This window comes from Papio anubis, chromosome 1, assembly GCF_008728515.1.
Source record: "Papio anubis isolate 15944 chromosome 1, Panubis1.0, whole genome shotgun sequence".
Taxonomy (NCBI): Eukaryota; Metazoa; Chordata; class Mammalia; order Primates; family Cercopithecidae; genus Papio; species Papio anubis.
The window spans coordinates 126,859,974-126,884,825 of NC_044976.1; the positions used below are offsets into that span (position 1 = coordinate 126,859,974).

A 24,852-nucleotide genomic window follows, 5' to 3' on the forward strand; every position below is an offset into this window, starting at 1 on the left:
TGATCCACCCGCCTCGACCTCCCAAAGTGCTGGGATTACACTACCATGCCCAGCCCCGACCAAATTTTATGAAAGAGTAGCATCTTCCTCATCCCGAGTTTTACCACTTCCCAGCCACCCTTTCTTGTTTATTTTTCTCCGGGACATTGAACACTATTGAACATACATTACACTTGTGTATTTGTGTCTTCCACCAAAATACATACATCTGAGGGGCAGGTCTTTCGTTGTTTTTTTCATGCTAAGTCCCCAGTACCTAGTGCAGTGCCTGACTATATTGTAGGTGCTTTATAAGTATTTAAAGTAGATGCATAGACTTAGAAATTGAATCACTCAGTGTGAGGACTTTTTTTTTTTCTTTTTTGAGACAAGGTCTCACCACGTTGACCAGGCTGGAGTACAGTGGCTCTTCAAAGGCTTGATCATAGCATCATAGCTCACAGCAGCCTTGGGTTCCTGGCAGCTTCCTGAGTAGCTGGGACTGCAGGCACGTGCCACCACCATGCCCAGCTGTGTGACCACTTTTGCAGAACCTGAGACCTACTGCCAAGTATCATCCCAAAGAGTGGAACTAATTTTCACTTGAACCACTAGTGGGCAGGTTATTACCATTCCCATTTTAATTAAGGCGGCTGAGACCCAGTGAGAGACGAGGTTTACCCCAAGTCACCCAAGACTCCAGATTCTTAGAAAATACCGTGGCAACTCAGAATACTGTGGGAGGACCAGGGGGGCTTTGCAGAGGAGAGGGTTGTTTTGGCATGAAAGAACAAGAAGAGTTTCATCAAGTGGAAATGAGAACTACTATCCCGGAAGAGTACATCTTCCAGGTGGAAGATAAGGTAGGAACAGAAACTCAGAAAAAGGCAGAGTCCAGGCTGCCTGGGGAAAAGCACTCCCGCACTAAAGGGTTGGGAGGGGCCTACGGTACCCTGAGGGGAGTTTGAAATTAATTGCAGTGCCCTGGGAAGCCAGGGAGGGTTGTGAGTAGAGGGCTGATAGGAGAATTGAGGCTTTCTGCTATTTGTCTGTCTGCTATCTTCTGTTTCCATTTTCTTTGTCCCTCTCTTCTGCCGTGGGTTTCTCTCAGCTGCCCCAGCCCCTCCTGGCATAACGAAGTCGTTTTCCTTTTCTGTGTCACAATCCTGACAGCCCATCAGGAAGCCGAGGGAGCGGGTGAGCCAGGGTTCTCCTCAGAGCCTCGGTGCCCCCATTGCTCTGTGCCCAGAGGGGCAGAGAAAACAAGACTTGGAGAGGCAATTGGAAGGGAAGGTGCCTCCTACGCCCCCTGACTGACTCTGGGGTCCTGGCCTCCCCCCGCCTTCTGGGACCAGGCCTCAGGCCCTTCCACTTCTTGGGCTGATTCTCCGTGCCTAGTACCAGTTGGTGCCAGCTGGCAGCTCTCACCGGAGACTGAGGTGGCACGCATATGGGGGAGGGGAGGAAGTGGGCAGGAGCCCAAGGGGAACAGGGGGCAGGATCTGAGGAGGTGGAGTCAGAAGCTGGGTTGCCTGCATGGGGGTCTCATGGGATGAGGGAAAAGTGAGGCAGAGGACCCTGGGGTCTTCCAGGGGAGTAGGGAAGGTGTCAGGTGGTCCCCACTCTGGCTCTCCTGCCCCTGCCAAGTCCAGTCCTCTCCCCACCACCTACTTTCCTCTACATTCACCCCCTTAAGCTGCCCCTGGCTAATTCTCCTTGGTCCCTTTAAGAGCTGCCTGGGAACTGGGGCACTGGAGGGGGCTGGAAGGGCCCCCACCCCCTCCCTGCCATGCCTGGCCCTGCTCCACCCCCTGTCCGGTGCAGACTCTGCTGGAAGTCTTGGACGCCTGGGTTAGGGTCTCCTCTTCTGGGCTGGGGGTAAGGCTTAAAAATGGTGGGGAAGGGGGACTGTGGTCCCTGGGGTAAGAGGGAGGGGCGGGATGCCAGAACTCTGGGACTATGGACATGGAGTGTCCAATGGACAACACAGGGGGTGGTCCTCTAGCCTCGAATGGGGGAGGGGCAGCCTCAGGGATCTTGAGGGGCATATCCTAAGGAACAGGATGCCTGGGTCTCCTCCCTCCACTCCCCCATCTCATTTCCCCAAGGCCTTCATTTTCTAAATTCCATCAGCCACTCCTTGCCCCCCTACAATCAAAGACACAGGGTCCCAACATCTCACCTTCCCACACGTGGGGAAATTGAAGCTAGACAAACCAGAGGAAATAGAATTATGTATGCTGCAGCAGGAGAAATGGAGATAAGCTTGTGGAAAGGCTCTCTCTCCCTCTCCACCCCACAGAACTGCAAACAGGAGGCCTGGGTGTCCAGCTCACTCCAGCGAGTTTCTAACTGTGGCTATGGCCACCACCCTGGACTCTGTCCCTCCCCTCTCACCAAGACCATTTAGCTCTTTTCTGGAAGTTTTGACTCTCATATGGCGAGGCCAGGGGAGGCCCCTGAAGTCTGGCTGTGTGACCTGGATTGAAGTGGAGCCAGGTGGGATCTGTAGGCTCCCCCATTCCCTTGGATTATTTCAGAAATGTAACTCCTTCCTTCTCTGCCACAGAGACTGGGCCCAATTCCCCTAAAAGGGAAGAAAATAGGGGCAGGGACCCAAGGATGTCCAGTGGGGGTGTGACGGCTTCCTGTAGTTCACCCACTTCCTTCCTGTTATCATTCTAGTTCAGGGTCCTCTACTCCCCACCATTTTCATCTCATATCACGTGTCCCAGTCCCAGGGGAGAGAAGCCTGAACAAGCAGGCCCTCTGAGTCGTCACAGCTGAGATGCAGAGGGGCAATGAGAGTGGAGTGTCAGGAATCAGTGGGGACATGGCAGACTCGCTCAGGGTCCACTTCTGCTTTCAGCACATGTCATGCCCTCCTTGCCTCACCCCAAAGCAAATGCTCAACCACCACCCCAACTCAGATCTAAAGGGGAACCAGTCTTGGTCCATGAAACCCTCTACCCGGGGCCGACACCGGCACACTCATTTCCTTCCTCTTAAAAATACTATGAAGTCTGGCAGAGCCATGCTGCTCCCAGGCAGGCTGAAAAGCCATTATTTTATGGATGTGAGGCAGGGAGGTGCTCTGCCCAGCATCACACAGCAGGCTACAGGCAACCAGGCCTGGGATCCAGGACCCTTCATCCCAGACTCATGGTGCCTTTTCTAGTCCCCTGCCAGCTGAGACAGAGGCCAGCCTGGAAGGGGCTTTGTCTTTTTCTTTTCTTTCTTTTTTTTTTTTTTTTGAAATGGAGTTTTGCTGTTGTGGCCCAGGCTGGAGTGCAATGGCATGATCTCAGGTCACTGCAACCTCCATCTCCCGGGCTCAAGTGATTCTCCTGCCTCAGCCTCCTGAGTAGCTGGGATTGCAGGCATGCGCCACCATGCCCGGCTAATTTTGTATTTTTAGTAGAGATGTGGTTTCTCCATGTTGGTCAGGCAGTCTTGAACTCCCAACCTCAGGTGGTCCGCTCGCCTCAGCCTCCCAAAGTGCTGGGATTACAGGCTTGAGCCAATGCGCCCGGCCTGAAGGGTCTTTTTCAACTCCTCATTTTACCAGTGAAGTTAGGGCCCAGTGGGGACAGAAGGGAGCTCTAATAACAAGGCTGTTTAGGATCAGGGCTGGGAGAGAGCACAGGCTTGGCTCCCAGAAAGGCTCCATACAAACCACTGCCTGCCTGTTCTCCTCCCGGAATGGGAAAGAATCCAATTCAGTTTTCTTTCCCTATGCCCATCTAGTCTAGACCCTTGGAAAGTCCTTTCTGAAGTCTGCCCTCTACAGCACAACCTTTCCCTCTGAATACGTCTCAGAGGATGTTAGCCAGAGAAGGCTTCTGGGGGAGTCACCTTCTTCTCAGGCAGCTTAGGAAGGAGAGGCAGAACCTGAACCTGGCAGTGGACCCCCTCCCTCAGAAGTCAGGATACTGTGAATAGGAGAGGGCTCCTTGGGGTTCTTGACACAGTCTGTCCCTTGGCTTATTTGCGTATTTGCATAGATATTTGTGGGCTCACTTGTGTCCTCATTGGCAAACTGAATTTGCATGGGGCCAGGCTGCAGTCCAATTGTGTCGCCCTGGCATATACACAGTTCCCAGGGTAGAGGGAAACCCAGAGGAACCGGCTGTAAAGAGGAATTAGCCCCGGCTGACCCCCTGAACCCAGGTGGGGACATGTGCACTGTGGTGCCTGCTGAAGGTGGGCAAGGGAGCTGAGCAGGGACTGGAAGCTACTGTACCCCCTTTTCACCTCCTCCCGCATCTGGAGCCCCTCCTCCTCCACACGTGCGAATCCAGGAGCCACAGAAGGTGGGGCGCAGTGGGACACGGGTAGGAGGAGGAAGAATATGGGGAGATTCTAGTCCCTCCCACTTAGAGATGCGGTCGCCATGGTGACTGAGGACCAGTGAGGCGGGATGGGGTTGAGGATGGGGGTGGGGGTGTGGCAGGGGCTGAGGCACTGGGAGACCGGAAAGCCTGGCATTCCAGAGGGAGGGAAACGCAGCGGCATCCCCAAGCTCCAGGTAAGGGAGCGGGAGAGCTGACAGTTCTGAAGGGAGAGGGCGGGGCCATTGTCTGGTGCTCGCTCTGCCCTAAGGAGGGGGCAGACAGAGGGGTCCGGCCATTGTGTGTGATACTCAGCGCAGCCTTCCAGAGCTAGTCAGACTGGAGGAGGGGACCTGGGAAGCTCTTGGGTAAGGGGTTAGGAGGGACTGAGCTGGTGGGTGGCAAAAAGGCTGGGAGACAGTGGGGATGGGAAGAGGTGGAGGGACACAGGGGGCGTAGAGGTTTGGGGACGTCCCTAGTGCCTACACACGCTAGGCACTCAATACATATAAGTTGACTTGACTTGCTTGTGATCATAACAAGAGAGCAGATGAGGGCCAGGGCAGGTGGAGCTAAGTCAGGGAAGCCAGGAAGCAAAGCTCTCCAGGACTGGGCTCTTCTGTGGGCTGCCCCTGAAGCTGAAAGGGAGAAGGAGGTGGGGGAAACTGGACCTGCCAGATCTCTGCTGAAGCCAGGAGTGGCTTCTCTCCTGGCTCCAGGAGCTGCTCCTTTAGTGAAGCATCCATGCTCTGCAGGGGCTCAGAAGAGACTGAGTGCCTGGGGCTGGCTGAAGCTCAGAGGTAGCATGGAGTAGGGGTGGGAAGCAACCTCTCCATCTCCCCTCCTACCTCCACATCTAGACCTTTCCTCTGCACAATAGAACCTGGCAGGAAGGGGCTACCATCAGATGCTGTGTAGGGGTTGCAGGGGAGGAGCTGGACTGTGGCAGGGCAGAAGGTACACTCAGTGTTGTTGTCATGGCAGGACCCAAGGCTGGGCTCCAAGACTTGTGGAGAAATGGGCTGGGGGAACTCCCAGATTAGAGCCATGAAAATAGCACAGCCCCTGTGGGCGGATCCCTGAACATCTGACCCCTTCCCACTGCCACCCCACCTGACCTGCTGCCTGAAACCATCCCCAGCCAAGGTACTTCTCCTTGGCCTTGGTTTCCTCATTTGCACAGTTGTCAAGAGGGGTATGTCTGAATACCCTGTCAGCCCTGAGCTTCTTTGATGCTGTGTGCAGGACCTGCTATATAATTTGTGGGGCCCAGTGCAAAATAAAAATGCAGAACCCCGGCCGGGCACGGTGGCTCACGCCTGTAATCCCAGCACTTTGGGAGGCCGAGGCAGGCAGATCAGGAGGTCAGGAGATCAAGACCATCCTGGCTAACACGGTGAAACCCCGTCTCTACCAAAAATACAAAAAATTAGCCGGGAGTGGTGGTGCGCGCCTGTAGTCTCAGCTACTTGGAGGCTGAGGCAGGAGAATGGCGTGAACCCAGGAGGCGGAGCTTGCAGTGAGCCGAGATCGCGCCACTGCACTGCAGCCTGGGCGACAAAGCGAGACTCCGTCTCAAAAAAAAAAAAAAAAAAAAAAAAGGGCTGGGCGCGGTGGCTCAAGCCTATAATCCCAGCACTTTGGGAGGCCAAGACGGGCGGATCACGAGATCAGGAGATCGAGACCATCCTGGCTAACACGGTGAAACCCCGTCTCTACTAAAAAATACAAAAAACTAGCTGGGCGAGGTGGCGGACATCTGTAGTCCCAGCTGCTCGGGAGGCTGAGGCAGGAGAATGGCGTAAACCCGGGAGGCGGAGCTTGCAGTGAGCTGAGATCCGGCCACTGCACTCCAGCCTGGGCGACAGAGCGAGACTCCATCTCAAAAAAAAAACAAAAGTAGAACCCCTTGTTTAAGTATTACGAGGACTTTGAACAGAGCAACAGCAGAGCATTAATCCAAGCGTGGCCCTTCTGAGCACAGGGCCCTGTGTGGCTACACAGGTCTCGTGCCCGTGAAGCCAGCACTGGCTGGGGCCCTGCCAGTTGAAGCAAGGGAGATGGCAGTGGGGCTTGGGGTCTGACTCCAGAGACTTTGGTGTGAAGGGTGCAATGCTGGGGGCAGGGTGCCCTTCCCACTGGGCTCTTTTTGACCAGGAGGCTCTTGCTAGAGGCAGGGGTGGGTAACTCACAGCCTTCCTTCAAGGAGGTTTCTGTTACCTCTGAAACGCTTTATTGACCCAAATAAGCACGCTCATAAGGGCCACGCTTGGGGCCGGGCACAGTGGCTCACGCCTGTAATTCCAGCACTTTGGGAGGCCGAGTTGGGCAGATCACTTGAGGCCAAGAGTTCGAGACCAGTCTGGCCAGCATGATGAAACCCCATCTCTACTAAAAATACAAAAAAAAATTAGCCGGGCTTGGTGGTACATGCCTGTAGTCTCAGCTACCTGGGAGGCTGAGGCAGAAGAATGGCTTGAACCCGGGAGGCGGAGGTTGCAGTGAGTCGAGATCGCACCATTACACTCCAGCCTTGGCGACGACAGAGCAAGACTTTGTCTAAAAAAAAAAAAAAAAAAAAAGCCCATGCTTGGTTTAATGTTCTGGTGTTGGCCTGTTGAAAGTCCTCAGAAATCACCTCAGAGATCTTGTTTCTTAACCTAGAGTAGGCAAAGCTCACTACCCTCCCAGCCCACGCTTGCCTTCTCTATCCAAGTGGCTCAGAACTGTGGACTGGGGCAGGAGGGAGGACTGAACGACTAGGACTCTGTAGAGTCTTTGTAGCTAAGAGATTTGCTATTGAATGAGGCAGATCTGAATTCAACTTGGCTTCTAGCTGTGTAACCTCTCTTCTTTATCTGTAAAATGGGATTATGTCCGTACCTAGCTGCTAAAATTGTTGGGAGGACTAAAGCCTGATAGTGTGAACTATTCATATTGGCTAGAGGGGCTGGGGAAGAGGACGTCTGGAGTTGGGAGAATTCTGGATGTCTGGAGGAAGAACTGGGGGCAGGGCATGGAGTCTTTCACTTCCAGAAAGGCGGGAATAGGACATCATGTGGGGCTGGAACTCCCCCAACCTCCCCGTATCAGAACTCCTCCCAGTGACCCAAATAAGCCAATCTGTTTAAGCAGAGAGGCCCAGGGGAAGACCGGCTTCCCAAATCTGAGCTGGGGGTTGGGGAGACACAGAAGGTAGGGTCTGGATAAATGGGAGTTTCTCTTGATTCTAAGAAGCTGGAAGGGACCTGGCAAACAGCCTCTGGGAGAGTCTGGGGGAGTCCTAGGCAAGTCTTGACAGAAACGATTATTAGGCAGGATATGTCTGAGACCAACCCCTGGGGAAATTGAGAGAGACGAAAGAAGGCTGAGTACCTCAGATGAGGAATTATAAGGAGTAGCCTGAGCTGTAACATCCCCCATGTTGGCTGGTGCTGTAGCAGGAGGGATGGAAGTTACACTGCAGGAAGGACTTCCTGCCAGGGAGGAATGTGCATGTCAGATGGAAGTGGATTATTTATTAGAGTTGGATTAGCCCGGGGATGTCTGTGCTCTTTAACGTGCAGTCAGCTGACCGTGTTGAGTGGGCAGGAACCTACCCACTTTGTAGGCCATGGAGTTCTTGCCGCTGGATGCCTCATTAACCCTGCGTTATGAGGCTCCCCCTGGAGCCTTTGAGGAGGGGTAAGCAGCCATCTTTGGGGGTTGGGCGCCTCCAAAGTGTGGTCCAGTGAGCATGAGTTCAGATGAGAAATGTTCTGGGCTTCCTACTGGCCTGATTTTTGGGCTTCCTATTGGCCTGATGTCAAGGAGTGATGGAGATTAGACTACAAGGGGGACTTCCTCAGCAAAATCACAGATAAGAGCCTAATACAATTCTTTCATTTTTTAAGAAAGATTATGGCCCAGCTGAGAGTGGGAGGTTTAAAGGTTAGACCACTGCAGGGACTTCCCAGTAGGTAGGATTGGAGAGACCCCACCTTGTGGGTAAGTGAAAAGAGGAATATGTCATGTCCCCTATCTGGGAAATCTTGAGCAAGAGGAGAAACCACTGCTAGGCTGGTTAGACTGGCTGTGACATGATGGAGAGACAGGGGAATCACTGAAATGACCTAGAAGGGCCTCTTAAACTTTCTGGTTGGACCGAGCAAGAGGAGGGAGAGAGAGGTGTGCCTCTTGTGAGGTGGGTGAACCTCTTTTTATTCCCTCCCAAACCACCAACTTCCACCCAAGCCAGGATCTGTCACAACTCGAGAGGTGGAAATTCCGGTTTCCCTGGCCCAGAGCTCCCAGTTCTGGCTTTGGCATGATGGGCACCTGGAGGGCCGCACTCCCGTTCCAGCCAGGCTGAGCCTTCTGTCCCCTGCTTCTGGGGCCTGGGAATCCCCCTTCTTCTTTCTCCTGAATGGCACCCCCGCCCTAGAATCCAGACACCGAGTTTCCCACTGTGGCTGGTTCAAGGGTATGTGAGGTGAGATGGGTGGCTTGGGGTGGGTGGTCTTGGGAAAGATTATGTAGAGGCCCAGGGAGGCAGACACAGGAGCAAGAGACAAGGGGGCCGGGGAGCTGCAGAGGCTGGGAGCCGGCCAGCCACCCCTGCCCAGGCAGCTCCCCAGGAAATGCTGATAGCCAACCTGGCGGGATGGACCCTCATTGCCTCCCTGGAAGAATCAGGCCAGGCAGGACTGAGCCTCAAAGACCCTGAGCCCAGCTGGGGCTGGGGGAGAGGTTAGAGCAGACAGACTCAAAGGTCTGCCCACCTAGGTCAGAGCTGAGTAAGAGGCACAGGTGTCAACAGATCTGAAAGTGACAGGAGAGTAAGGTCTGAGGAATTTATATTTTGGGTACAGGAACCTGCTCCCCAAAATGTCCCCTGCCCAGAGCCAGGCAACGGTTTGGGCTTGGGCTATGAGAAGAGGGAAGGCAAAGGAGGAAAGGCAGGAAAGACGTCCTAAGAATAAGGCAAGAAAAGGCAGACCAGAGCTGTTGGTGAGAAGACAGCAGAAGAAGAAGGATAGGGGACACCCACAGGGGACAGTGAGGTGACAGGCTGAGGCTTGGAAGGATGATGAAAGTGAGACTGTCTTAGGGCCCTTCTAGATAGGGAACCTTCCCTGCCCTAATGTCCCCCCCGCCCCAACCAATACACACGCTTCTGCTGCCTGGGGCTCTCCTATTGGTCCCCAGGGGGGATGTGGTAAGAACTGCTCACCCAGAAAGTGCCCGGGTGCCTGTTTCCCCAGAGCTCCCTGGTGACAGTCTGTGGCTGAGCATGGCCCTTCCAGCCCTGGGCCTGGACCCCTGGAGCCTCCTGGGCCTTTTCCTCTTCCAACTGCTCCAGCTGCTGCTGCCGACGATGACCGCGGGGGGAGGCGGGCAGGGGCCCATGCCCAGGGTCAGATACTATGCAGGTAAGTGTATGATGGCAGCAAGTGTGGGGATGGCAATAGAGAGCTGGAGGTGGGTGGAGGAAGGAGAGAGGAACAGAGGAGAGGGGGGAAATGGACATGGAGAAACGGGGACACAGAGAGAGATGCCAGGGAGAAACAGAGGGTTTCGGAGAAAGAGACACAGCCAGAAATAGAAGTCCAAATGGAAAGAAAAGCCACTGGAGAGCAGATTGAGAAAAACAGGGGGCCACGGGGCCACGGGGCCACGGGCACTGCTTCTTCCAGTTCTCCAAAATCGGTAATTTTTCTTTCCATCCTTAAATATCACTGTCACCAAGCTGGGCACCTCAAACTCCTAACTGCTTCACACTCCCAAGTACCCCAAAATCAAGGCCCATGCTAGAAGACCATGCGTGGACCCGGTGACCCAGGGCACACCAGGTCCATGCCAACCACATAGATCATGCTGGACCATACCATGTCCAGGACTGTGGGATGGTTGGTCGGAGAATGGGCCCTGGAACCCACACGCAAGCACAGCTTGACTCGTTTCTTACTGAGACTGTGGAGGCTGCTGGTCCCCTCACCTCTAGGGAGAAGACTCAGGAAAGGATATAGACACTGCAGGAGTTGTAGGTGACTGGGCGTGGCTGTGTCTTTAGCATCTTTCTGGGGCAATCAGTAAAGGAAACGTATATTGCCCACTGATGCAGAGACCTCCTCTGTGTTGGATGCAGGGCGTACAAACATGGATAAGCCTCAGCCCCTGCCCTCAAGGTGTTCACAGTCACAAAGGGGGAAGCACATGAGCAAGCAGACCATCAATACAGGGTGATCTGTTCAGTAACTGAGGGATTTATGCAGCTCTGGGGGAGGCCTGGCTTCCGGGAGATGCTCCTCCCTGAGGCCAGCCCTTCCAGCCCGCAGCTGCACCATATTCCCCAACTCCTCCCCTCTGTCCTGTGTAAGATTCCCTGAGCCTACAAACGTATCAGTTAGCTAGTCAGCTTTCTAACTAATGCAACAGTGCAAGTGCTAATAAGAGAGGATCTGAGGAGCTCCTTCCTCCTCGCTGATGTGCCAGTGGGACAGGAACATACACCCCCACCCACCCCACAATGCCAAGGTCATGGAGAGGACCGAGATGAGCCTCCCACACCTGGCTCACTATCTCTGCCCAGGGGACATCCAGCCATGCCCACACAGATCTTTGAAGAAAAATGCTTCCTCTCTGTTCATGGTGACTCTACTGGTGGGAATTTCCTTTAACAGAAGAGGAAGAAAGCAGGGGTGGTTGGGGGGTGGCGAGAGGGACCCTCTGACACACACCCTCCTGTCTGCATGTAGCTTTGCTGCTTGTGGCTGCCAACACTTTCCTGTTTGTCTGTCTGCCTGCTGCTCCCCGTCCTACTGAGGACCAAGGCATCCTCCCCCATGGTAGCCCTCCCTGTCCCAGGCCTGGAAGAGCATCCATTGTGCCTCACTTTATTTCCTGTCCCCATTACTCTGTCTCTGGCTGCCTCTTCTCTCTACTGTGGGCTCAACACACAAAGCTCTTGTGGCTGCCGGCAGGGTGGGGTGAAGGGGAGAACTGCTGGTGGAGGAGAGTGGGTCTAGCTGCCAAGGCCCGGGGAGCACACTCAGGCAACCCTTCCCCTTCCCCTACTTATATCTCAGGAGTCAGCTGCCCACCAAGTCCTCATGACTCTCTCCTTCTTACTACCTCCAACAGGGGATGAACGTAGGGCACTCAGCTTCTTCCACCAGAAGGGCCTCCAGGATTTTGACACTCTGCTCCTGAGTGGTAATGGAAATACTCTCTATGTGGGGGCTCGAGAAGCCATCCTGGCCTTGGATATCCAGGATCCAGGGGTCCCCAGGCTAAAGAACATGGTAAAGAGTCCAGGGATAAAGAGTGTGGGCTGGGAGTGAGAAGGGGGCCAGCAGCTGCCCTGGGCTTGGCTGCCTGTGCATGAGTAACAGCTCAGTTGCTGCTATCTGTAATCAGCAGTTCTGTTTATATGTATATCGTGACAATATAACAGACAGGAAATGTTGTGGCCTCACTTTTTTTTTTTGAGATGGAGTCTTGCTCCGTTGCCCAGGCTGGAGTACAGTGGGCACGATCTTGGCTCACTGCAACCTCCACCTCCCGGGTTCAAGCAATTCTTCTGCCTCAGTCTCCCAAGTAGCTGGGACTACAGGCACACACCACCATGCCAGGCTAATTTTAATAGAGATGGGATTTTACCATGTTGGCCAGGTTGGTTTCGAACTCCTGACCTCAGGTGATCTGCCTGCCTTAGCCTCCCAAAGTGTTGGGATTACAGGCGTGAGCCACCATGCCTGGCCTGTGACTTCACTCTTCATTGGTATTGTGAATAGTGATTGAATAATATTAACTGCAAAAATGGCTGATATGGAAATCATTGACATATGAGATAAACATTGACTCAAATTATGTCAACAATTTGATATCTAACCACTAGTAGAGATCACTGATGCTTCTGTGTCTTTTTTTTTTTTTTTTTTTTTTTGAGATGGAGCCTTGCTTTGTCACCCAGGCTGGAGTGCAGTGGCGCGATCTCCGCTCACTGCAAGCTCCGCCGCCTCCCAGGTTAACGCCATTCTCCTGTCTCAGCCTCCTTAGAAGCTGGGACTACAGGCGCCCGCCACCACACCTGGCTAATTTTCTTTTTGTATTTTCAGTAGAGATGGGGTTTCACTGTGTTTGCCAGGATGGTCTCCATCTCCTGACCTCGTGATCCGCCTGCCTCAGCCTCCCAAAGTGCTGGGATTACAGGTGTGAGCCACTGCGCCTGGCCTTTTTTTTTTTTTTTTTGAGACAGAGTCTCACTCTGTTGTCCAGGCTGGAGTGCAATGGCATGATCTCGGCTCACTGCAACCTCCGCCTCCTGGGTTCAAGCAATTCTGCCTCAGCCTCCTGAGTACTGGGATTACATGCGCCCGCCACTAGGCCTGGCTAAAGAGACGGGATTTCACCACGTTGGTCAGGCTGGTCTCGAACTCCCAACCTCAGGTGATCCGTCCGCCTCAGCCTTTCAAAGTGCTGGGATTACAGGCGTGAGCCACCATGCCCGGCTGCTTCTGTCTTAGTCACCCTATTACTGGGAACAATGTGAGGAAGGAAGGAAGAAAGGGAGAGAAGGCACTAGCAATATAGTGATCACCTCCGTGGTTCATGTATCCTGATGTGTAGTCTGCTGACCACCTGCACATATGAGATGCTGGTTAAAAATGCAGATTCTCTAAGGCGTGACCCAGGAACAAACATTTTAAACAATTTCCCCAGGAAATGTGCGGTTTGACAACTGCTGCCATATATACCATTCTTCGTGTTAGGTGTTTTGTATATGCCACCTGGTTGTATCTGCCAGTAGCCTATGAAATTGACCAAGATCTCAGTCAGGAAATAGCCAAGTCTAGATTTAAACTTGGGTCTGTCTGATTCCTTAGGCTGTGTTCAACTACGGAGCTATGTCTGATATCAGTATTATTCAAGTAATAGCCATGGTCACAAACTGATGCTATTACTGCCCATCAGCATATCACTAAGCACCATGCCTGCTGTTGATTTCACATCAGAGAAGGGAAGCAGGTCACAGCGAGAACCGAAGACCTCATTTCTTTTCATCTTGCCCTCCCAACTCCCTACTTTCAGATACCGTGGCCAGCCAGTGACAGAAAAAAGAGTGAATGTGCCTTTAAGAAGAAGAGCAATGAGGTAAGTGGAGGTGGGGGAGTGGGGGTAGAGTGGGTAGAGAGCCCTGGCATCCCTACACCATCCCTGGATAGCCTCAGGTTGGGCGGCAGTGGAGGGCGCTTGTTTGCATGGTTATCTCCTGGATTATGTTCTACAGAGAGGTACAGGGACGGCCCCAGCATTACCCAGCCTTTCTCCTCAGTGAGGGGGCAGGCTCTGGGGGTCCAGGAAGTTGAGGTAAGTGGCCTGGAGACCTAAATTCTCTGTCTCCCTCAGACACAGTGTTTCAACTTCATCCGTGTCCTGGTTTCTTACAACGTCACCCATCTCTATACCTGCGGCACCTTCGCCTTCAGCCCTGCTTGTACCTTCATTGTGAGTTCTCTGGTGCCCAGTGCTCAGGCCCCCAAGCATTCCTTCTCACATCTACCCTCGGCATTCCTTTGTAGCTCTGGAAAACTCTGGCCTTCCAGATGCAGGACCCTCATGAACTTCCTGGCCCCAGACCAATTTCCCTCTATGTCACTTTCCCTTCCTTCCTCAAGCCCCTCATTTCCCAGATGTGAGACCTTGGCGTTCTGGCCCCCCAGCCTTTCTCCCCATTTAGGAACTTCAAGACTCACACCTGTTGCCCATCTTGGAGGACAAGGTCATGGAGGGAAAAGGCCAAAGCCCCTTTGACCCCGCTCACAAGCATACGGCTGTCTTGGTGGGTGAGTATCAGGTTTCTCACCTCATCCCAACATCTGCTTTCTCCAGTCACGCTGTGAAATATAGAATAGTACAGAGTTTTCCGAAAGGCAGGGAAAGCTGGGTGTAGTGATGGATACGTATGGTCCCAGTTATTTGGAAGCTGAGGTGGAAGGACCCTTGAGCTTAGGGGTTTGAGTCTAGCCTAGACAACACAGGGAGATCGTCTCAAAAAAACAAAAACAAAAACACACACACAAAAACCAGACTTTAGTGCCTTATGCCTGTAATCCTAGCAGTCTGGGAGGCTGAGGTGGGTGGATCACGTGACCCCAGGAGTTCGAGACCAGCCTGGTCAACATGGTGAAACCTCATCTCTACTAAAAATAAAAAAATTAGCCAGTCATGGTAGGGCACACCTGTGGTCCCAGCTACTCAGGCGGCTGAGTCACAAGAATTGCTTGAACCCGGGAGGTAGAGGTTGCAGTGAGCCGAGATCGCACCACTGCACTCCAGCCTGGGCAACAAAGCAAGACTGTCTCAAAACAAAACAAAACAAAACAAAACAGGCAGAGGAAAGAGAGAGGGAAGCCAGAAGCCTCAGATCACAAGATCAGAGGGAGAATTAAGCACCCCCAATCACCAACTCCTGCTGAAATTGCCACAAAAAGTGGTGGAGAAAGATGGATGTGGAAAGACACAGAGGCACGAGGGTTCGGGAAGGGTATTGGGTAGAGAAGAGGCCTGAGAGTGAGCTGCTGTTCAACAATCGTGTGAACACTTCCTCTGGTGTACTGGGCACTGTGCTGGGTAGTATAGGAGTTATAAACAAGAAATCAGACCGAGTGTGGTGGCTCACACCTGAAATCTCAGCACTTTAGGAGGCTGAGGCGGGTGGATCACTTGAGCTCAGGAGTTCGAGACCAGCTTGGGCAATAGTATAGTCAGACCTCGTCACTACTAAAAAAACAAAACAATAACAACAAAATTAGCCGGACAAGTGCCTGTGATCCCAGCTACTTGGGAGGCTGAGGTGGGAGGATCGCTTGAGAAGGTCAATGCTATGGTGAGTTGTGATGGCACCACTGCACTCCAGCCTGGATGTGAGCAAGACCCTGTCTTGAAAGAAAAAAAAAGAAAGAGAGAGAGAAACCATGTTTCAATGCACTACTGGACACCAACTATTACAGACTTCCCACCTGGCTTCCTGGAGGAGATGGCCTTTGGCTTTTCCACAGGACCTTGAAGGTGTAGACAGATGGCAGGGAAGGTGTTCCAGGGAGAGAAGGGTAGGACCCAAGGTGTGGAAATGGAAAACACAGTCACCTTCCAGGATCAGTAAGTGATTCTACTTGGCAAGTGGTTCAGCTAGGTATGTGAGGGAGTAGCCACAGAAAGGCTAGAAAAGTGCCCAAACACGGAGGGCCACACAGGATGGCCATTTCCTGTGGATTGAGGAAGCTAAGAGGGGTGCTTGGTGAGGAGGGGAAGCTGGGCTTTGGGGCTCCCTAGGAAGGTGCAGAACTGATGCAGGGCCCCAAAGACTGATATGGATGCCAGCCCCGGTCAGAGGCAGGTCTGTGGAGGGCAGAAGAGCCGTCCACGCCATCAGTTCTCTCTTCTCCTCTCCCCCACCCTAGATGGGATGCTCTATTCTGGTACCATGAACAACTTCCTGGGCAGTGAGCCCATCCTGATGCGCACACTGGGATCCCAGCCTGTCCTCAAGACCGACAACTTCCTCCGCTGGCTGCATCGTAAGGACCTGACCCCCGCTGGCCCCCTTTCCTGAGTCCCGGTGACCTTGCTAATTCACTCAACTCTCATTTGTGGAAGGTACAATGTGTCCATTACTGTTAGGCGCAGGGGGTATATGGCAGGGAAGAAGACAAAGCTCCGGTCCTCTTGAAGCTTTCGTCTTATGTAAACACATTAAAGAAGCACCAGTCATCCCCTCCCCACATCGCTACCCCTGGACAAGCTGTGGGACCCGAGGAAGCCTGTGTCCTGGCCTCCAGGGCCAACCCAAGGGTTTTCACTCAGGCAAACCCAGGGCATCCAGGGGCTCAGTCCCTAAGCCCATCTGCCCCTCCCCCGCAGCGGACGCCTCCTTCGTGGCAGCCATCCCTTCGACCCAGGTCGTCTACTTCTTCTTCGAGGAGACAGCCAGCGAGTTTGACTTCTTTGAGAGGCTCCACACATCCCGGGTGGCTCGAGTCTGCAAGGTCGGCGGGCGGGGCGGGGGGCGGGGCTAACTGGAGGATTACCAATAGGGAGATGGCAGGGGCGGGACTGAGTGGTGGGTCCCCAAGGAGAGCGGAGGGGAGGGGAGCGGAGGGGAGGGGAGCGGAGGGGAGGGGAGGGGAGGGGAGGGGAAGGGGACCAGAGGTGCTGGGGAGCGCGGGGTGGGGCACATGGGGCTGGGGGTGCGGGGAGGACACACGGGGTTGGCGGGACGGGGACACGCGTGGCTGGGGGTGCCCCCTCATTCTCCCTGTACCCCCAGAATGACGTGGGCGGCGAAAAACTGCTGCAGAGGAAGTGGACCACCTTCCTGAAGGCCCAGTTGCTCTGCACCAAGCCGGGGCAGCTGCCCTTCAACGTCATCCGCCACGCGGTTCTGCTGCCCGCCGATTCTCCCACAGCTCCCCATATCTACGCAGTCTTCACCTCCCAGTGGTGAGCAGCAGGGCCGGACCGTGGGGACTGGACACAGGACTTGACTCCAGTGAGCCCCCGGCTCGTGGGCGGAGGCAGGAATTGACATGAGCCAGCACCTATTCAGCACTTTCACAGAGGAAGGCATTAAATCGTCACCACCTCTGAGGAATTTGACTCATGCCCTTTTTGTAGATGGGAAAAATAAGGCTCAGAGAGGTTCTAACTAGTTTATATTCTGCCTAGTTCCAAAAGGGATAGGAAGCATTTTGCAAAAGGCAAATATTAAAATCAATAAAATAGATAAAGAAATGGGAATAAAAGGAGAGTATGAGAAGCCAGGGATAAGGCCAACACACTACAAATGCTTGTCATAAGATGTAGTATAGTCCCTGGATGCCAGCCACAAATTTAGCTCTGCACTTCCTAATGGCCAGGGCAAACAGGGAAACACCATGGGTATCATAAGATAAAGTCGGCCGGGTGCGGTGGCTCATGCCTATAATCCCAGCACTTTGGGAGGCCGAGGCGGGCAGATCATGAGGTCGAGAGATCAAGACCATCCTGGCCAACATGGTGAAACCTCGTCTCTACTGAAAATACAAAAATTAGATGGGTGTAGTGGCGCATGCCTGTAGTCCCAGCTACTCATGACCCTGGGGCAGGAGAATCCCATGAACCGGGGAGGCGGAGGTTGCAGTGAGCTGAGATCACACCACTGCACTCCAGCCTGGCAACACAGCAAGACTCCATCTCAGAAAATATAAATAAAAATAAAGTCATTGCTTGAAGGTTGAGAAAGGTTAACCGATTTGTCCAAGGTCCCTGAGCCATGGTCTGGCCCCACAGTGTTTAGGTACCTGCTGACAATGTGTCAGGTACCAAAGGTATTTGGGGTAAGTGGGGTCTGGTATCCACAGGATCCAGAACTGAGAGCCTGGTGTATACAATAGTCAGCTTCAAGACAGCAAGAGAAACAGACCTCCTGTCTCCACAGACCAGGGCTGAAGGAATAAAAACAGTCTGGTAGTCAGGCACTGGTCGGTTCTCTGAGGCCCACGGATCCAAGAGACTGAAAGGAAGAGGGCTTTGTGTGGAGCCAGGCTAGAGCTGGTTACACTGTCCCTCCAATGGGTGCAGCCCAGTCTAGGCAGGACAGGCAGGGGCCACCCCAGGGCCTGAGCCCCAATTAATTCTCATTAAGGATAATCAGACTTCATATCCCAAGATGGGCCTAGAGCCAGGCCCTGGGCCAGAGTCAGGGAATTCCATGGGGCTTCCTTGGCCCTTATCAACACAGTGAGGGGAAGGAGTGGTAGCTGGAGGCTGGCCCAGCTCTCCACACTCTTGCCTCCTGGGCTTTATCACTGAGGGTGGGCCAGGGCTGGAGAGAGAGCTGCCTGGTATGGCAGAGACCACAGACAATGTTCCCTCTGGTTGTCTCCAGGCAGATTGGCGGGACCAGGAGCTCTGCGGTTTGTGCCTTCTCTCTCTTGGACATTGAACGCGTCTTTAAGGGGAAATACAAAGAGTTGAACAAAGAAACTTCACGCTGGACTACTTATAGGGGCCCTGAGACCAACCCCCGGCCGGGCAGTGTGAGTACTACCTCCCACACTAATCACAGTCTACACACACATGATGTGCATGGAAAAGCACCTATCATGGCATAGTAAAGGCCCAATAAATGTTAGTGCTCTCCACCCCACCAATCTTGTCTGCTCAGACAGACACCTGGTACAGCTGCCTACATTCCACATGTGCCTAGCACTCTCTTATACACAGAGGAGTTGCCAGAGCCATCTCCCTTCACCAAGGCTAACTGTACACCAAATATCTGGGTATATCACTATGGAAACAAGGGAACATGGGCTGTGTGCCAAGGACTGTCTCGGGCATTGCCACCTGCCTTTATTATTTAACTTTTTAAAAAAATCAGAGACCAGGCGGGGTGTGGTGACTCATGCCTGTAATCCCAGCAATTTGGGAGGCTGAGGCAGGTGGATCACTTGAGGTCAGGAGTTCAAGACCAGCCTGGCCAATGTGGTGAAACCTCATCTCTACTAAAAATACAAAAATTAGCCGGGCATGGTGGTGCATGACTGTAATTTCAGCTATTGGGAGGCTGAGGTAGGAGAATCGCTTGAACCTGGGAGGTGGAGGTTGCAGTGAGCCAAGATTGCACCACTGCACTCCAGCCTGGGTGACAGAGTGAGACTCAGTCTCAAAAAAAAAAAAAAAAAAAAAAAAATCAGAGGCCGGGCATGGTGGCTTATGCCTGTAATCCCAGCCATTTGGGAGACTGAGACGAGAGGTTCACTTGAGGCTAGGAGTTTGAGACCAGCCTGGGCAACATTGTAAGACTCTGTCTCTACCAAAAAAAATTAGCTGGGCATGGTGGCATGTGCCTGCAGTCAGCTACTCAAGAGGCTGAGGTAGGAGGATCACTTGAGCCTGGGAGTTCAAGGCTCCAGTGAGCTGTGATCATGAGAATGTACTCCAGCCTGGGTGACCAGAGTGAGATGCTGTCTCTAAAAAAGTTTTTAAATGAAAAAAAGAAAAAAAAAAAATCACAGCCTGGGCAATATTGGGGGGAACCCATTTCTACAAAAGAGAAAAAAATCAGAGCTATTATATGTACGTTATTTGAAGAATCAGATAGATCTAAAATCAAATAGATCTAGAGGGTTAACTACAAAAAGCAGTCCTATTTCCCATCCTCCACCTCGCCCCAAACATTTTCAACTCTTTTAGCTGATTCTTTTTAAATTTATCTCAAAATCTCTAAATAACATGCTTTTATTGCTACTTCTTGATGTTTCAGTTTCTGACAGTATCTGTTGAATTCCCATTGTAAAAGGTGAGAATTTAACTATGTTCCCCAACCCCCATCTCCACCCAGTGGTATGCTAGAGCTGGCTTGCAGCAGCTAGCAAGAACTGTTTTTGCACATCTTTTTCCAAATTTGCGTTCAGTGATATTACATTGGTAGCTTGAAATTAGCCATGGCGGAAGTATACATCACAGAAATCAGCAAACAATGCAAATCGGCTTTCTAACCCTCTCTCAACAAAACTGACTTGGACCAACATACAGTAACTGCACCCACCCCCAATCTCCTAATGTAGTTTTCTGGTAATTTTGGTTAGATCACTATTTATATTATGACTCTTCTTATTCACAGCCGAGCCAGGTAGTAAGCCATGATTACTTTTCCTTTTTGCATAGTTTTGTTTTCCCTGGGGCTAGTAATTATCTTGACTTTTCTGCTTGCTTTGTTTTCTAAGCTCTTTATTTTTATTATTTTTTTTGAAACAGTGTCTCACTCTGTCACCCAAGCTGGAGTGCAATGGCGCGATCTCCGCTCACTGCAACCTCTGCCTCCTGGGTTCAAGTGATTCTCCTGCCTTAGCCTCCCGAGTAGCTGGGATTACAGGTGTTCACCACCTCACCCAGTTAATTTTTGTAATTTTAGTAGAGATGGGGTTTCACCATGTTGGCCAGACTGGTCTCTAACTCCTGACCTCAGGTGATCCTCCTACCTCAACCTCCCAAAGTGCTAGGATTACAGGCATGAGGCACTGTGCCTGGTCGAAGCTCTTATCTTTAATTCAACCCCAAGCTCTTCCTAAATTATCTGAATCTCTTCTGAAGACAGACCTATTAGCTTTTCTAACAGTTTTGTCTTCCTGGAGAGCCTTCCTGTCTGCTCCAGTCTGGACTAGTGCCCTCTACTCCCGGAGCACAGATGCCATCCTGGAATCCCCCTTCCTCATCAGCCTGGGGATTCCCCTTTGCCTCTTTCCTGTGACACATCTCGTGTTTCTTGCGTCCTATGGCTTCCTCTTTTTTTTTTAAATTTTCAGCTGTCTCATTTTGGTGGAGGTTATCCTTTGTAGATTCCTGGAAAAGGATACATGGCAGGTAAAACATTTTAAGATCTTGAGTGTCTGAAAATGTATTCTTTCCTATTTGATAATTTGGCTAGGTATACGTCATTCTAGAGTAGAAACACATTTCCTTCAAACTTTGAAGGCCTTGCTTTATTATTTTCTAGCTTCCAGTGGTGCTGTTGAGAAGTCCAAAGTTATTCTGATCCCTAGCACTCTGAATGTAACCTCGTTTTATTTCACTGAAATCCTTTTTTTTTTTTTTAATACTGATACTCATGGAGCAGGGCTACCGTATAGGCAGCGTGCCTCACTGCCCTCACTGCCCTCACTGCCCTCACTGGAATCTTGTAGTGCTTTTTCTTTGTCCTGGTGTTTTGAAATTTCATGGTGGTGTGCTTTGATGGAACACTACTCGTTTATTGTGCTGGGTGCTCACTGGGCCACTTCAGCCTGGAAATTAGTACTCTTAGTTCTTTCAGTTCTGAGTTTTCTTGAACTATATCTTCCTATCTTCTTCTTCTTTTTTTTTTTTTTTAGATGGAGTCTCACTGTCATCTAGGCTGGAGTGCAGTGGTGCGATCTTATCTCACTGCAACCTCCACCTCCTGGGTTCAAGTGATTCTCCTACCTCAGCCTCCTGAGTAGCTGGGACTACAGTTTCACGTCACCATGTCCGACTAATTTATTTATTTATTTTGAGATGGAGTCTTGCTGTGCCCCCAGGCTTCAGTGTAGTGGCTCTATCTTGGCTCGGTACAACCTCTGCCTCCCAGGTTCAAGTGCTTCTCCTGCCTCAGCCTCCCGAGTAGCTGGGACTACAGGTGCCCTCTACCATGCCCAGTTAATTTTTGTATTTTTAGTAGAGACAGGGTTTCACCATGTTGCCCAGGCTGGTCTCGAACTCCTGACCTCAGGTGATTTGCCTGCCTTGGCTTCCCAAAGTGCCGGGATTACAGGCGTAAACCACAGTGCGCGGCCTTTTTTTGGTATTTTTAGTAGAAACTGGGTTTCACCATGGTGCCCAGGCTGGTCTTGAACTCCTGAGCTCAAGCAATACACCCACTTTGGCCTCCTAAAGTGCTGGGATTCCAGGCCTGACCCACTGTGCCCGGCCCTATCTTCTTTTCATTCAACAAATATTTTTTGAGGACACATGCGACTATTCTGGGCAGGGAATATAGAAGTGAGCAAAACACATGAAAGTCCTGGCCGGGCACGGTGGCTCAAGCCTGTAATCCCAGCACTTTGGGAGGCCGAGACGGGCGGATCACGAGGTCAGGAGACCGAGACCATCCTGGCTAACACGGTGAAACCCTGTCTCTACTAAAAATTACAAAAAACTAGCCGGGCGAGGTGGCGGGCGCCTGTAGGCCCAGGTACCCGGGAGGCGGAGCTTGCAGTGAGCTGAGATCCGGCCACTGCACCCCAGCCTGGGCGACAGAGCAAGACTCCGCCTCAAAAAAAAAAAAAAAAAGAAAGTCCCGGGGCCGGGCGCGGTGGCTCAAGCCTGTAATCCCAGCACTTTGGGTGGCCGAGACGGGCGGATCACAAGGTCAGGAGATCGAGACCATCCTGGCTAACACGGTGAAACCCCGTCTCTACTAAAAAAATACAAAAAACTAGCCGGGCAAGGTGGTGGGCGCCTGTAGTCCCAGCTACTTGGGAGGCTGAGGCAGGAGAATGGCGTAAACCCAGGAGGCGGAGCTTGCAGTGAGCTGAGATCCGGCCACTGCACTCCAGCCTGGGCGACAGAGCGAGACTCCGTCTCAACAACAACAACAAAAAAGAAAGTCCCTTCCCTCATGGGGCTTACATTCCAATGGAGTGTTTTCTCACTTTTTTCTGGACCTCCTAGACTAGTCTTCTCACTTTTTTTAAGCTTTCCTACTGTCCAGGTCTTTCGTTGTGTTCTATTTTTCTGGAAGAGTGTCTCAACTTTGTCTTCCAATCTTTCTGTCAGGTTTTTCATTTCTGTGTTCAGAGACAGTGAAAGAAAAAAGAAAGAAGGCCAGGTGCAGTGGCTCACACCTGTAATCTCAGCACTTTGGGAGGCTGAGACAGGTGGATCACCTGAGGTGAGGAGTTCAAGACCAGCCTGACCAACACGGTGAAACTCCGTCTCTACTAAAAATACAAAAATTAGCCAGGCATGGTGGTGCACACCTATAGTCCCAGCTACTCAGGAGGCTGAGGCAGAAGAATTGCTTGAACCAAAGAGGCCAAGGTTGCAGTGAGCTGAGATCGTGCCACTGCACTCCATCCTGGGTGACAGAACAAGACTTCATCGAAAGAAAGGAGAGGAGAGGAGAGGAGAGGAGAGGAGAGGAGAGGAGAGGAGAGGAGGAAAAGAAAAGAAAGAAAAAAAGAAGAAGAAAAAAGATTTTTCGTTTCTGCCAAACAGTCTCGACCTCCTGGGCTCAAGTGATCCTCCTACCTCAGCCTCCTGAGTGACTGGAACTACAACCACCCAGTTATGTGGAGGCAGGGTCTCAAACTCATGGGTTCAAGCAATCCTCCCACCTTGGCCTTTCAAAGTGTTGGGATTACAGGTGTGAGCCACCATGCCTCACCTGAGATTGTATAGATTAAAAGAAATTTAAGACCAGGTACAGTGGCTCAAGCCTGCAATCCCAACAGTTTGGGAGGCTGAGGTGGGAGGATTGTTTGAGCCCAGGAGTTTGAGAGCAGCCTGGGCAATATAGCGAGACCCCCATCTCTACAAAATATTTAAAAATTAGCTGTGTGTTGTGCCATGTGCCTGTAGTCCTAGCTACTTGGAAATGTGAGGTAGGAGGATCACTTGAGCCTGGGAGGTTGAGGCTGTACCCTACTGTACTCCAGCCTGGGCAACAGAGTGAGACCGTGTCTCAAAAAAAAAAGAGAAAAGAAAAAAATTTACATAATCTCTTCCCATCTTCCATTTTTCTCATGCATTTTTTTGTTTGTCAGAGTCTTCCACAGCCTGGATCTTGATGACTGCATCTCTGTAGTGTAGTTTAAGTATTTCCTATAAATTGTTCGGTAGTTGGATCTAGAGACTTACTCAGATTCAGGTTTGGTTTGGAGGAGGGGTAAGATTACTTCATCATGGTTGTGTGCTCTTTTCTCTGGATGCCTGTAATGCCTGGTGGCCCTCTGTGTGTGAAGGAAAGACTCTTCTTTGGCAGCATTTGCTTCCTGTTTCATGGGTGCACTATTTTCACGTATCTCTCTTAGGATAGTAATGATGGATTTCTGTGAAGTTTTCTTCTTTCTGATTCATTTCTATTTCCTCTTAGGTTTTTGTTTGTTTGTTTGTTTTTGTTTTTTTGGTTTTTTTTGAGATGAAGTCTCACTCTGTTGCCTAGGCTGGAGTGCAATGGCGCGATCTTGGCTCAGTGCAACCTCTGCCTCCTGGCTTCAGGCGATTCTTCTGCCTCAGACTCCCGAGTAGCTGGGATTACAGGCACACACCACCACACATAGCTAATTTTTGAATTTTTAGTAGAGATGAGATTTCACCATGTTGGTCAGGCTGATCTTGAACTCCTGACCTCAGGTGATCCGCCCACCTCAGCCTCCCAAAGTGCTGGGATTACAGGCATGAGCCACCGTGCCCAGCATTTTTTTTCTTTCTTTTTTTTTTTGAGATGGAGTCTTGTTCTGTTGCCCAGGCTGGAGTGCAGAGGCGCGACCTTGGCTCACTGCAATGTCCACCTCCCTGGTTCAAACAATTCTCCTGCCTCAGCCTCCTGAGTAGCTGGGATTATAGGTGCCCACCACCACGCCCAGCTAATTTTTTTATATTTTTAGTAGAGACAGGGGTTCAACATGGTGGCCAGGATGGTCTCGAACTCCTGACCTCAGGCAATCTGCTCGCCTCGGCCTACCAAAGTGCTGGGATTACAGGTGTGAGCCACCGTGCCTGGCCTCTCTTAGGTTTTTGTTGGTTCTTTTTCTTCTTTTTTTTTTTTTTTCCTATTTGTTTATTTTGGTTTCTTTCTTTCATGTTGGTGGTTTTACTTACATGTCTGGTAGTCCTTGAATGTCTACTCATGTTTAACAGCGGGGGACCTTGAAGCTGTTTGGAGCTCTGTGTCCATAACTAAGGCTTGGAAATTTGGTCTCTGTTATGCCACCACTGAGAGTGGTCTGGCTGGGCTGTTTGGTGGGAATCTTCAATGTCAGTGTCTTTACTGTATCTTAGG

At 51.6% G+C, this 24,852-nt stretch overlaps 1 protein-coding gene across 12 annotated transcripts in view; it reads left to right on the plus strand.

Annotated features, from left to right (window-relative positions):
• Positions 1-655: 655 nt before the first annotated feature.
• Positions 656-24,852, plus strand: part of SEMA4A (semaphorin 4A) — a 33,560-nt gene continuing 9,363 nt past the window's right edge. The window contains exons 1-10 of one of the 12 annotated variants that reach the window (XM_009183345.4): positions 656-842; positions 9,554-9,721; positions 11,433-11,593; positions 13,383-13,445; positions 13,701-13,799; positions 14,032-14,137; positions 15,755-15,871; positions 16,215-16,339; positions 16,621-16,793; positions 18,220-18,370. In XM_009183345.4, coding sequence (XP_009181609.2) covers positions 9,583-9,721; positions 11,433-11,593; positions 13,383-13,445; positions 13,701-13,799; positions 14,032-14,137; positions 15,755-15,871; positions 16,215-16,339; positions 16,621-16,793; positions 18,220-18,370 — 1,134 coding nt within the window. In that variant the 5' untranslated portion in view covers positions 656-842; positions 9,554-9,582. Of the gene's footprint in view, positions 843-1,773; positions 1,858-4,134; positions 4,293-4,362; positions 4,508-8,099; positions 8,494-8,542; positions 8,782-9,553; positions 9,722-11,432; positions 11,594-13,382; positions 13,446-13,700; positions 13,800-14,014; positions 14,138-15,754; positions 15,872-16,214; positions 16,340-16,620; positions 16,794-18,219; positions 18,371-24,852 lie in introns of those variants that run through there. The other 11 variants (XM_009183353.4, XM_003892811.4, XM_031653690.1 and 8 more) reach the window with 11 other exon arrangements.